This window comes from Mustelus asterias, chromosome 17, assembly GCF_964213995.1.
Source record: "Mustelus asterias chromosome 17, sMusAst1.hap1.1, whole genome shotgun sequence".
Taxonomy (NCBI): Eukaryota; Metazoa; Chordata; class Chondrichthyes; order Carcharhiniformes; family Triakidae; genus Mustelus; species Mustelus asterias.
In genome coordinates this window covers 63,146,386-63,160,388 of record NC_135817.1, presented here as the reverse complement: position 1 = coordinate 63,160,388, position 14,003 = coordinate 63,146,386, and the positions used below count along the sequence as shown (strand labels likewise).

The 14,003-nt window shown below is 44.6% G+C and overlaps 1 protein-coding gene across 1 annotated transcript in view; it reads right to left on the bottom strand.

Annotated features, from left to right (window-relative positions):
• The window catches only part of hunk (hormonally up-regulated Neu-associated kinase), a 54,273-nt gene that overhangs the window by 12,699 nt on the left and 27,571 nt on the right, over positions 1-14,003 (bottom strand). The window contains exon 6 of the mRNA XM_078232033.1: positions 8,303-8,438. Within this exon, the coding sequence (XP_078088159.1) occupies positions 8,303-8,438 (136 nt within the window). The remainder of the gene's footprint in view (positions 1-8,302; positions 8,439-14,003) is intronic.

The following is a 14,003-nucleotide window of genomic DNA, read 5'->3' as shown; positions in this document are numbered from 1 at the left end:
TTACCAACTACTGTTGATACATATCAAAAAGGGAGAACAAGCATATTTCAGAACAAATTGCTGAGTTCTTTTGATTAACAATATATGATCCACAGCAATGATAAACAATGGTCAAAATGTAAGTCGACATCGATAGCTAAGAATGAATCATTACCACAACTTTTTCCTGCATAGTAATGCAAGCAGCAAGCTGTGCCAACAATGTGTTCCGATGCTATCTAACTGTCACCAAATTGGATGGTCGATTCATTATAGTAGGAATGAGATCAGAATCTAAATTTAGATTTTGATCCTGAACTCAAATGCTTGCAATCCAATTCCGGATTGAAACAATTTTACTCTTCTAATTTAGTACTTGCGATTTTTTTTTCTCGACTTGTTAGTGGATTTCCCATGGCATTGCTCACATGCCTGGGGGGGGGATCAGGATATTGAATTCGATGATCACCCATGATCAAGATGAATGGGGGAGCAGGCTCAAAAGGGCCAAAAGGCCTACTCCTGCTTCTAGTTTCTATGCTTCCATGCTGCTTTACCACAGTTCTGACATGTAACTCATCACCCGGTCTGTTCCTCTCAGACCAACTGCTGTAAATAGGCAAATTCAGGAATTGTAGCTACTTCTAAATTACTGGGGTCAGCGGGCAGTTTTTAATCCGAGATAACATTCTGCTTTTCTTTGAAGATTGTTCTGCATCTGCAACAAAATGTGTTGGATTTATGGCTAAGCAACACAACTTATCAGGCAAATTATACAAGACAACATTCGCAAAAGGGAGCTTGCTTAACAGAAGGGCAGTTAGGCACAAAAAAAGACAGCCCCAAACTGACTTCTTTATTCAGTTGTCAAATTTGCCCTCCCACTAGCAAGGCTCTGAAATACTAACCTGTAAATAGGAGTTGATCTCCATTGTTATTGTGCAAAAGGAATCAAGTCCCAATGTGATCTTCAGGTGAAGTGTGGTCTTAAGTTGGAAGCTAAGTGAACTATGTTGTGCCCATTTTACCATCTACGTCCCATCATTATTTTCATAGAATGTTTCTATTTTCTTTTATTATGTAATGTTAAATACCACAGCTTAGTGCAATTTGAAACGTGGAGCAGGAAGGACATAAAGACCGGAATGTTCCGGCTGTTCACGCCAACAAGATTCCCTGGTCCCACTGCAGTAAAGGAAAGTTGGCTGAGCGCCAAATTCTCTGTTCTTGTTTGCAGGGGTGGCCAAGGCATGAACAGCTAGAAAATTCCAGACAAAGGCTTTGAAGACGATACAGAAAGCACTTGCTGTGATAACAATTATGTGGTGAGACTGAAAAAACTGGGGCTATCCTCTTTACAGCAGAGATGACCAAGAGGAGGCTTGATGGACGTGTTGGGTTTAGATAGAATAATAAAGAAAAACTGTTTCCAATGATGAGGCCTTGGTAACCAGAGGGCACAGTTCTAATGTGATCAGTAAAAGATCAAGAGGTAATCTGTACGGGTACAGGGAAAGAGCAGAGGAGTGGAACTAACTGCATTGCTGTTTAAGGGAGGCCAAATGGCCTCCTTTTGTGTGCTGTGATAATCTATGATTCTAGGGTTCCAGATGATTGGAGAGAAGGGTCTTTATTTTGCCATGTTGGTCTAGGAGAGCTTTAAAAATGGTGGGTTGGACCATTTTTTAGGATTCCTTCCTGGATGAGGAGCTTTTGAGCAATTTTCACAGGCACAGGATAAGGGTGCAGATAGCCCTCCTGAATACAACACTCCTGCCCTTGCCAGATCCTCAGAGGGATGGGCAGTTTAAACCACTACAACCCTCTTCAGTTTTACTGGAGTTCGGCCTCTTCTGTGGCAACGCTAGGCATGCATTCAGAATCTTGGTGTCCCAACTCCAACTTGTCTGTCTCCCTGGAGCGAAAAGATGGTGAGCGAGGGGCCCTTTTAATGGAGACAGATCTGTCAGGTTGGGAAGTTTCCCCACTCCACCCAGAAAATCTGGCCTGAGGAGTTATTCTGCAGTGCTGCTGCATGACTGGAAGAAGCAAATCTGAAGCACATTGGGCTAACATTTATGGCCCCCTTAGGCCAGGACGGCGGACAGAAGTGGAGGTGTACAAATGCAGTGGCATATAGTCTCCGTGCCCGCACCCATGGGTATTTAACCCATTGCGGGAGAAGTGCAACTAGCCCATCCACCGAAGGGCCTCCTCCTGCCATTGTTGGGATTTTCCTGTTCGTACTGTGGTGGGTGGTGTGTGTGTGTGTATGGGGGGGTGGTGGGGGCGGGGAGTGGGTGGGGGGGGGGGGGAGTATCCAGGCCGCTGGGCAAGGAGGGTACCGGCTGGTGTGGTGGAACCCTGTGCCATCAGAGGCCCCTATCCGACAGATTTTCCCTTCCCGCATTTCCCCTCCCCTCCCCCATCTCATCATCCCTGACCCACTTCCCAGGACCTGTCAGTCAATCCCTGACAAGACCCTTGACATGTTTAATTCATGATGATGTCTCTTCTTCTGGCGCTGCCTGCAATTTTAGCAGTGGCCTTCACATCCAGTGGAGCTACTGGGATAACAGAGTTGCTGCATCATTTGATTGACCACCAGCTCTGGGGGAGTGGGGAGGGGTGGTGGGGGTCATGGTGGGCAGACTCCCTCTCAGATGGGGGGAGAGGGCAATTAATGCCCAGGCGGGTGTAAAATGGCTGTGGGGCAAGCCACCTGCCCCCCCCGCCACCCCTCCCCCAATATAAAATTCAGCCCTGCAGCATTATCATCACTCAAAAAGTTTAGTTGTAATGTAACGGGTTAAACTCTTTATGTTAACTTCCGCTTTTAAGTGAGTTTTTGTTAGAAAACAATCAATATCAGTTTCCTTTCAGGTGGAATGTGCAGTGGGAAGTAAGTGCTGCCAGACACCGAGAGAATTCAGCTGACAAGCATTCGGCTGTGAGCTTTCTTTATCCCAGCCTCACAGAGAGATATCACAGCTGTCCGCCTGGGGATTATCTTCTCCCAGGACACCAAGATAGAGTGCAGGCACTGACCTCTGTTCAAACTGGAGCTATGACAGCGGTTTGAATGGGGTAAGGCTTTAAAACACATGCATTCTTATTTAGCCGAGGTGGAAGATGGATATAAAAAAAAGAGGGGCGTTAGACATTTCGGAATTGCAAAAGGTTTGACCAACCAAGCCCCTTGAGTGCTATGGGGCAGCACGGTGGCAAGGTGTTTAGCACTGCTGCCGCACAGCACCAGGTTTGATTCCTGGCTCGGGTCACTGTCTGTGCGGAGTTCACATATTCTCCCTATGTCTGCGTGGGTTTCCTCCGGGTGCTCTGGTTTCCTCCCACAATCCAAAAGACGTGCTGGTTAGGTGAATTGGCCATGCTAAATTCTCTCTCAGTGTACCCAAACAGGCACCAGGATATGGCGACTAGGGGAGTTTCACAGTAACTTAATTGCAGTGTTAATGTAAGCCTACTTGTGACACTGATAAGTAAACTTAAAACTTTAAACTTTAAGGTATCTGCTCTTGTAAGTGCGATCTTGAGTACATGTGTATTCATTATTGCCAGTGTCAATATGCTATCGTAATAGTTATGGTAATAGTTATCATTGGATGCTTAATTCCCCTGAAAGCCATTAAATGCATTTGATCCTCATCACATTGTGAAACAACATATAAAAATGTAAGTAAAACCACCCAATTCCCAGATGACAAGATTATGCTGGCAGTTTTCATTACAAATGTGAATGTAGGATCATGGAAAAGTTCACACAAAAGTGCATCAGAGACATGATGACTTGGAAGATTCTGGAAATCGAGAGTCTGCAGAGACAGGCAGACTGAATCTCAGTTCAAAAACATCAATGTGTAACATCCAAAGACAAATAACACTGAAACGAAGGCACCATGAGTAAACTTAATCATTTGAGAAGGTCTCCAGCATATTTCGCACCCTTTTACAAAGTGTTCTCACTGATACCCTAATACATTTGATGCTCCTCTCTCCATGAAGCTCCAGCTGAGGAGGAAGGGTGGGTGAGTGTCAATAGATTCCTGCCCATTTGTGCTCATGGAATGGGTTAGTACACAGAATTAACAGCACTGAGAAAGGCCATTTGGCCCATCAAGTCCATGCTGGTGTTTATGCTCCACATGAGGCTCCTATCCGATTTCCATCGAACTTTATCAGGTTATCCTTCCAATTCTTTTCCTTCAAATACATCTTTAGTTTTTTTCCACTTCAATTACTCCAAGTGCCACACTCTAATTACTGCTGTTAAAGAAATGCCACCCTAATTTTCACCATCCTTACCCTGCCCCACCCTAAACCCCCTACCCTTTCTGAAAACACAGCATCCCACTGGGATTATAGTTCAAAGGCTGCCTGATCCAAATGGCCAACATTCATAAATCACAGTGGCTTTTTGACCATGAAGGCAGGAGGCATTGCACACCACCCAAATCCTGTGCCCGCCCTGGGTGATGCACGACAACAGGGAGGTGTGCTCCACCTCCTATCTGCTCTTTTTGTTAACTTCCCCAGAAATATCAATGGAAACCTGCACTGTGCCGTTCCATAATGAATGAATTAATCATTGCGATTGTTGTCAAACATTGCTCATTATTAAAGCACCCACGACAACTCACAAACATTTAACAATAAGTCTGCTGCCTGGGTACTAAAATCTTGCTTCAAAATCCCCAGAGGCAGCAAAAAATTCTAACCAGATCTAAGCAGTAGCAAATTATTTGTCACAAGAAACACCATCGTCCTACTCATTAACAGCAAACTGGATATCGAAGTTAAAAATAAATCTTTTTAAAAAAATACAACTTTTACAGATGCACCATAGAAAGCATTCTTTCTGGATGTATCACAGCTTGGTATGGCTCCTGCTCTGCCCAACACCGCAAGAAACTACAAAGGGTTGTGAATGTAGCCCAATCCATCACGCAAACCAGCCTCCCATCCATTGACTCTGTCTACACTTCCCGCTGCCTCAGCAAAGCAGCCAGAATAATCAAGGACCCCACACACCCCAGACATTCTCTCTTTCACCTTCTTCCATCGGGAAAAAGATACAAAAGTCTGAGGTCACGTACTAACCAACTCAAGAACAGCTTCTTCACTGCTGCCATTAAACTTTTGAATGGACCTACCTTGCATTAAGTTGATCTTTCTCTACACCCTAGCTATGACTGTAACACTACATTCTGCACTCTCTTGTTTCCTTCTCTATGAATGGTATGCTCTGTCTGTATAGCACACAAGAAACAATACTTTTCACTGTATGCTAATACATATGACAATAATAAATCAAATAAATAAATCTATAATGGATGGGATTTAGAATATAACGTGTGTGTTAATCCTGCATTGTTTCATCTGGTCAGCATTATTGTTGGATTTCAGTGTTGTGTCACATTGTAACATAAGCATCAATCCAGTTGTTTTAAATTTGTTAATGTCTCTGATGGACATCATCAAATGGACGTGCCAAGCATTCATCCACTAACATAGTCCACACAAATGTATATGGTTTGACCTTTGACTGATACCGATTAGGTTGTTATACATCACTGTGGATAGTTGAATTAATACAAGTCTTTGACAGGAACTGATTATATCAGAATCCTGAGGTGGAACTTTTTTATTGTTTGATAAATATGATGCAACATTCTTGTGTTGGAATCTTCGCCTGAAAAGGCTGATTGATGTCTTTAAATCTGGCTAATACATTTCACCAAAGTCCACTCCGATAAATGGAAGATAATCTAGCTGTCCCTGACTATACAGAGCATTTGTAAAAGGTTGCTTTTACACGTCAGCAGTTTCTTGCACCACACTGAACGAGTTTACATTGTTGATAGCAGGCTGATTATATTTGGGCGGCACAGTGGTTAGCACTGCTGCCTCACAGCGCCAGGGACCTGGGTTCGATTCCCGGCTTGGGTCACTGTCTGTGTGGAGTTTGCATCTTCTCCCCGTGCCTGCGTGGGTTTCCTCCGGGTGCCCCGGTTTCCTCCCACAGTCTGAAAGATGGGCTGGTTAGGTACATTGACCCAAAGAGGCGCTGGAATGTGGCGACGAGGGGAATTTCACAGTAAATTTATTGCAGTGTTAATGTAATCCTTACTTGTGACACTAGTAAATAAACTTTTTAAAAAAAGATTACGCTCACCGTCATCATTATAATTTGACAGGGGTAAACTTGAGTTGCTCCTATAGTCAATTAACTATTGACTGAAAATTGCCCATATCTTTTTTTTCGCTGTTTTTATAAATATTACACTCCCACCTCCGCTTTTAGGACAGCTTTTGCACCGTGCAGCACTCCCTGACTGAGAAGACAGTGAGATAGCAATGACCTGCTCTCTGACCTCTGCCAAAATTCACTCCTGAGTAAAGCATCAGGGACATGTGCAAACGTGACTCCAAATCCAACTTTCCCTGTGGCGCTGTGTCCTGCCACAGTGCATTGGATGTCTCGCACATTGTTCCATCAGGCAATCTCCTGCTAATCCTCTCTGATCTTAATTTAAAGTGAATGCTCCCACCTCCAGAGTAGCTTGATTTGAATTCTCTGATCTAACACCCACATACCTTCTGTGCTGCAGTTCTTAAGGGAACCAGAGCTGGGCTTGTGTTTCAATGACATGTAGGTGTCTGTCCCAAATATTTCTGTTTCTTTTTAACTAAAACATGATAACCACAAACTGATGCTCCATTTAGGGCCAAGGCCTCTTTAACAGCAGTGCTACAATACAATGAGGCACTACCAGTGCCTCCAGATTGTTTGGTTTCGATGTTGGATCTTTTAATGTTGACTTTACAGATAAAGTAAAGTTTATTTATTAGTCACAAGTAAGGCTTACCTTAACACTGCAATGAAGTTACTGTGAAATTCCCCTAGTAACCACAGTCCGGGTCAATGCACCTAACCAGCACATCTTTCAAACTGTGGGAGGAAACCGGAGCACCCGGAGTAAACCCACACAGACATGGGGAGAACGTGCAAACTCCGCACAGACAGTGACCCAAGCCAGGAATCGAACCAGGGTCCCTGGCGCTGTGAGGCAGCAGTGCTAATCATTGTGCCACCGTGCCACTGCTGATAATGGAGAAGGAAATGGAACACCAAGCTATAGATGAGTACCTGTCGTAGAAAAAACAGAGAGCAGTGTTCCTGCCTATCCTCTCAATTGGGCAACAGCAGCGGGTCAGTTGTCATGCAATCGGCTCCAAGTTAGAAGGTTGTGGGGTTAAATCCCACTCCTGAGATTTGAGTGTAAAATCTAGGCTGACACTCGAGTGAAGTACGGTGGCACAGTGGTTAGCGCTGCTGCCTCACAGCGGCAGGGACCTGGGTTCGATTCCAGCTGGGGTGACTCTCTGTGTGGGGTTTGCACATTCTCCCCATGTCTGTGCTCCGGGTGCTCCGGTTTCCTCTCAAAGTCCAAAGATCTGCAGGTTAGGTGGATTGGCCATGCTAAATTGTCCCACAATGAGGTTAGGGGAATTAGTGGGGTAAATATGTGGGGTTATGGGGATAGCGCCTGGATAGGATGCTCTGTTGGAGCATTGGTGCAGACTTAATGGGCTGAAAGACCTTCCCCTGCACTGTAAGAATTCTATGGATGTTGGAGTTGACTGATTCAACCTCAGCCATCAACCCTATCCCTCCTTAACCCTCTCTCAGAAGTAGCAAACAGAAGCGGCACGGTTCCCTACAAGGAAAATTATAAGGTGAAACAGCACAGATTTCTTTGGTATACCTCCTAGTCACTGGTTCCAGGATAGTGGCACAGTGGTTAGCACTGCTGTCTCACAGCACCAGGGACCTGGGTTCGATTCCCGGCTTGGGTCACTGCCTGTGTACAGTTTGCATGTTCTCCCCATGTCTGCATGGGTTTCCTCCGAGTGCTCCGGTTTCCTCCCACAGTCTGAAAGACATGCTGGTTAGGCGCATTGACCCGGACTGTGGCAACTAGGGGAGTTTCGCAGTAACTTCATTGCAGTGTTAATGTAAGCCTTACTTGTGACTAATAAATAAACTTTAATTGTTGACACGGATAGCCTGTCGCTGCGGGAGACCAGTATAGGAATCCAGAGCTGACATTTTCCTTTCTCTCTCATTTATCCTATCTGCATGTTTCCTCCTCCAGCTCAGAGTGTGCTGGGATTCTTCAAGACCACCATCAAATGCTTCTGCATAATCAAGCAATAGAATACCTGCCGCTGTGGTCCGGGGGGCCTCATCCTACCAATCAAAACATATAGAGCCTCTCAACAGTGGCTCATTACACCTTACCGGTCTGGATAAGCACTGATGCATGGAGGTGGCCCTGGATAGTTGTCATTCAGCCAGAGATTAGCCAGTACCTGTTGGATATTGGGCCGTTTAATAGGGTCAGGTTCAAGTAAAGACCGCAGAAAGTTGACGGCAGCTGGAAAAACAATAATGGAAATGATCATACAATTGATCTGTCTATTCAGATGAAAATGCTAAAGGATTAGATATTGTATAGTTTACACACAAAAAGAAAACACATTCAAGGCCTACACTTAACATCTTTAAATTAATGATTTCAATTTGTGACACGCCTTCTTTGCAAACTTGACGTCATGCCTCACATTGTTTTCCAGGAGTTTTAATTCAGCCACATTTTATATTGTTAACAGAAGCGGGTTTCAAGCCCTGTTTAGGATTAGAGTGTTGCAGCCTTAAATATACAAATTAAACTTCAGTCATGACTATAAAATTACATCAGTTTCTACGTAATATGTTAAATAGGAGGCATGGTGGCACAGTGGTTAGCACTGCTGCCTCACAGTGCCAGGGACCTGGGTTCGATTCCCGGCTTGGGTCACTGTTTGTGTGGAGTTTGTGCTTTTTCCCCGTGTCTGCGTGGGTTTCCTCCGGGTGCTCCGGTTTCCTCCCACAGTCCAAAGACATGTTGGTTAGGTGCATTGACCTGAACAGTGTGGCAACTAGGGGAATTTCACAGTAACTTCATTGAAATGTTAATGTAAGCCTTACTTGTGACTAAAAAATAAACTTTAACTTTTAAATACGTAAGGGGGATTTTCCAGCCGCGCTCTCCCCAAGGTCGGAAAATCCCGGGTCAACGGACCTTTGCATGACTCCCCCCTCCCCATTTCTGCCCACTACGATTCCCGTGACAAGTGGGATGGGAAAATACCCCCTATAAACTTACCAATTTTCATATGAACATACACAACCAGCGAATAATATTATCAATATTAACTGCATAAAGGAAGCATGCAAGGGTTCACCTGTCAGATATGAAATTTATTAACCCTGAGTTTAAAAATACCTTTGTTCACCATTTCCAGCTTGAAACATTGTTTTCAGTAGATTTCGATTTTATTTAATTTGTTCATGGGATGTGGGCATCGCTGGCTGGGCTGGCATTTATTGCCCACCCCTGAGGGCTTTTACGAGTCAATCACATTGCCGTGACTCTGGAGTCACATGTAGGCCAGACCAGGTAAGGACGGCAGATTTCCTTCCCTAAAGGACATTAGTGAACCAGATGGGTTTTTACAACAATCGACAAAGTTTAATTATTAGTCACAAGTAAGGCTTACATTAACACTGCAATGAAGTTACTGTGAAATTCCCTAATCGCCACAGTTCGGGACAATGCATCTAACCAGCACGTCTTTCGGAATGTGGGAGAAAACCGGAGCACCCGGAGGAAACCCACGCAGACACAGGGAGAACGTGCAAACTCCATACAGACAGTGACCCAAGCCAGGAATCAAACCCAGGTCCCTGGCACTGTGTAGCAGCAGTGCTAACCACTGTGCTACAATGGTTTAATCATCCTCATTAGACTTTTAATTCGAGATTGAATTCAAATTTCACCATTTACCATCGTGGGATTCGAACCCAAGTCCTCACAGCATTACCCTGGGTCTCTGGATTATTAGTCCAGTGACATTACCACTACACCACTGTCTCTCCTAAATAAAGCTGAGTATTGCAGCAATACAATTTCATTTAAGGGTAAAGTTTCTTCTCTCTTCCATTTATTACTCTCCTATTTCTCTCTGCCATTCACTAAATGTTGCTGTGATTTATGACAAGTGAATTCTCTTCCCAAGCCTCCATCAATGCTGTCCTTAGTCAGACATTGGCCAGTCTATGCCTTTGGGTTACTTGTTTCCCTGCAAGAAAGGAATAGCCTTGCGGTAGCATCTCATAGTCCAGCTTAGATGGTCAAACCTACATTATGCAATGTATGTAGATGATTTCATGAGCTAATGCACCATGCCACCACTTATTACTGTGAAAATGTAAGGAAAGATGGCACAGAAGCATATTCCTTATTTAATTAAAAGAATTGAAGTGATTCTCAAGTCGACCGGGAATAAAGGGTTTTGGCCGTCTGACAGAAAGGGAATTAAAACAATATAAACAAGAGTGTTGAATGGGTCCTAAATGCTAGAAGAAGCAAATAGTCTTCAATGAATCTGTCCTTGACTTGCGCCTTCTGTTATAAACTATAGCTTAATTTTTAATATGTTCACGCCAGTGCAGAAATGTCTGTGGCATAAAACACTGGTGCTATTTTAGCCATTCAGTAAGACCCACCTCCTCCACTTGGAATCTGCGCCTCAGCACTGCCCTAATGCCAAACATCTGCTGCTACTCCAATGCATTGGGCTACCACAATGCCTCCAGCCGCAACTAAAATAGTAACACTGGTAGAGTGGCATAGGCAAAATGCCAGGCGTTCTGCTTTGCCACAGCTTCATCCGCACATATATAAGCAGAATAATTTGGTATAATTTTGTTCCGTAGCATTTAAAAAAATGTCTTAAGAGAACTGCTTCGTTAAAGGGGGAGTTCAGTGTGCAGGAAAATACTTTTACAAGTTTCTCTCTCTGCTGATTTCCTGCCTCCGTTCCGTCTTCCTTTAATTTGGAGATGAAGGAAGGCATTGGGAAACCTGGGTTATGAAAATAGAAACGCATCGTCTTCACAGAGATTTATTATTGTCACATGTTTTGGGATACTGTGAAAAGTATTGTTTCTTGCGTGCTATACAGGCAAAACATACCGCTCATAGAGTACATAGGCGAGATGGAAAGGAGGGTGTGCAGAATATAGTGTTGCAGTAATAGCTAGGTGAGGAGAAAGATCAGCTTAATATATGGTAGGTCCATTCAAAAGTCTGATGGCAGCAGGGAGGAAGCTGAGTCATAGAGTCATAGAGGTTTACACCATGGAAACAGGCCCTTCGGCACAACTTGTCCGTGCCGCCTTTTTTTTTACCACTAAGCTAGTCCCAATTGCCCCCGTTTGGCCCATATCCCTCTATACCCATCTTACCCATGTAACAATCTAAATGCTTTTTAAAAGACAAAACTATACCCACCTCTACTACTGCTTCTGGCAGCTCGTTCCAGACACTCACCACCCTCTGTGGGAAAAAATTGCTATCTCTCCCCTCTCACCTTAAAACTATGCCCTCTAGTTTTAGACTCCCCTACTTTTGGGAAAAGATGTTGACTATCTAGCCGATCTATGCCCCTCATTATTTTATAGACCTCTATGAGATCACCCCTAAGCCTCCTACGCTCCAGAGAAAAAAGTCCCAGTCTATCCAGCCTCCCTTTATAACTCAAACCATCAAGTCCCGGTAGCATCCTAGTTCTTGAATAGGTGATCTCAGGATTTTGTATCTTTTTCCCGACAGAAGAAGGTGGAAAGGAGTATGTCCGGGGTTAGTGCTGAAGAGGACAGACCGATCCAGATGTGTATCTGCCTCCTTGAATATGGAAAATCCAGGGAGCAGATCTTAATTCAGATGACGGGGGTTTTGCCTGCTGACTAGAGATTCAGAGAGAGCTCCATATTGCTTCCTATGGGGTGGATGCACCATATTAAGTGTCAGTCAGGCACTTAAGTGATCAGTGGCGGGTTGTCCCCCGATCAAAGAATCATAGAATCCCTACAGTGCAGAAGGAGGCCTTTGGCCCATCAAGTCTGCACTGACCACAATCCCACCCAGGGCCCTATTCCTGTAACCCCACATATTTACACTGCTAATCCCCCTGACACTAGGATTGATGTAACATGGCCAATCAACCTAACCCGCACATCGTTGGACTGTGGGAGGAAACCGGAGCACCTGGAGGAAACCCACGCAGACACGGGGAGAATGTGCACACTCTACACAGTGACACGAGGCTGGAATTGAACCTGGGTCCCTGGGGCTATGAGGCAGCAGTGCTAAACACTATGCCACCGTGCCGCTCTCAAGTGCCCCACGGGTGTAAATCCAATCCCTTGAGGGGTGCTGGCCATTCAGAGGCCAGAAGCTATTCATTGCAGGCAATGCCACTGGGGAGTAGTGGTTGCTGCCAATAATGACAGCTGTCAGGAATCCAGGATCAGCGAGGGATACAGGTCACAGGTGAGAGAGGGTTGGTGGGGGGGAGGGGGTTAAGGGTGGGATCATGATAGCCGGGTGTGTGTGTGTGGGGGGAGGAAGGGGTGACAGCAGGGGCAGGGTGATGCCATCCTGGGGGGTCCACAACTGACTTCCTGCATGATGATTGCCCTGCCTTGATGGGGTGGTATCCTCACCCAGTACCCTCTCATATGATTAAATGCACCCACCTCCAAACCGGCCTTGAGGGAGGGCATTAAATTCCACACATGTACTAGGAAATAGCTGAATTCAGCTGGGGTGTCATCATGGGAATCTGCTACTACAGAGAATGAAACTAATTGCAGTAAAGAAACTGCCACCTCAATAAAATTACAACTAACGTTTCAGTAAAATATTCAAAATATCAGCTTTCAAAATTTCCTGCGGCGACCCGTACTTTGTCCCTTGTTCGCAGTTATATTTCTAAAACATAACAAAATTCCTAGCTATAAAATGGAAAAATCTGTAACATATGTCATACATTATGGCCTCTTTCTAAAAAAAAATAGTGGCTTGATAAGGACTATTAGTCCATGTCTGGATCCACTTTGCTTTGTTTAACACAATGAGAAAGTGAAGTGACATAAATTTAAAACAGACTCCAGGCACAGTGGGATCATATTATTTATAGTCAGCCTTGACATGACTCATTATGACAGTGCTCCAGTAGGTTCCACGGTGTATCAGTTGTTGAAACTGATAGTATCTGACAGATCTCACCTACCATAAAATGAGGCCAACTAATTGGAATGAATTTCATAGCGTTGGGTGAAATTTAGTTGCGCTTTTCCCACATTGGATTTTGGAGTTATTCTGGTAATGCTGTGATATGGGGCACAAGGATTTCAATGGTTTAGGTCACAGCGTGGTAACATCATGATTTCCCAGACACCTCCGCTATATGTTGGTGACATTGTCAACACAGTGAAAAGATGTCCATTGCTCGCCATCACCAGCGGAATCGGACATACTGACAATTTTCGGAAGCAAGAGCTAAACTCTTTGCTCTCTGGGGAATTCTCCCCTTATGCCCATCTCACAATTTCAGCCAGGCCCCTCTGAAAGAGCTGGTGGCAACTCGGAACACGGAAGACCTCCTTTTGTGCTGCATTATGGGCACAGTGGTTAGCACTGCTACTTCACAGTGCTTAGGGACCCAGGTTCAATTCCAGCTTTGGGTGACAGTCTGTGCTGAGTCTGCATGTTCTCCCCATTTCTGCGTGGGTTTCTTCTGGGTGCTCCGGTTTTCTCCCACAATCTGAAAAACTCGCTGGTTCGGTGCACTGGCAATGCTAAATTCTCCCTCGTTGTACCCGAACAGGCACTGGAGTGTGGCGACTAGGGGATTTTCATAGTAACTTCATTGCAGTGTTAATGTAAGCTTACTTGTGACGCTAATAAATAAACTTTAAACTTTAATGTTAAGAATAGGGAAAGCACTTCCTACTCAGGGACAATTGAGCAGAAGCACTGGATGAACTGGACACGTAACACCAGCCGATGTCAAACCAGCGTTATTAAGGTGAGCTGCACAGCCCATGGGAC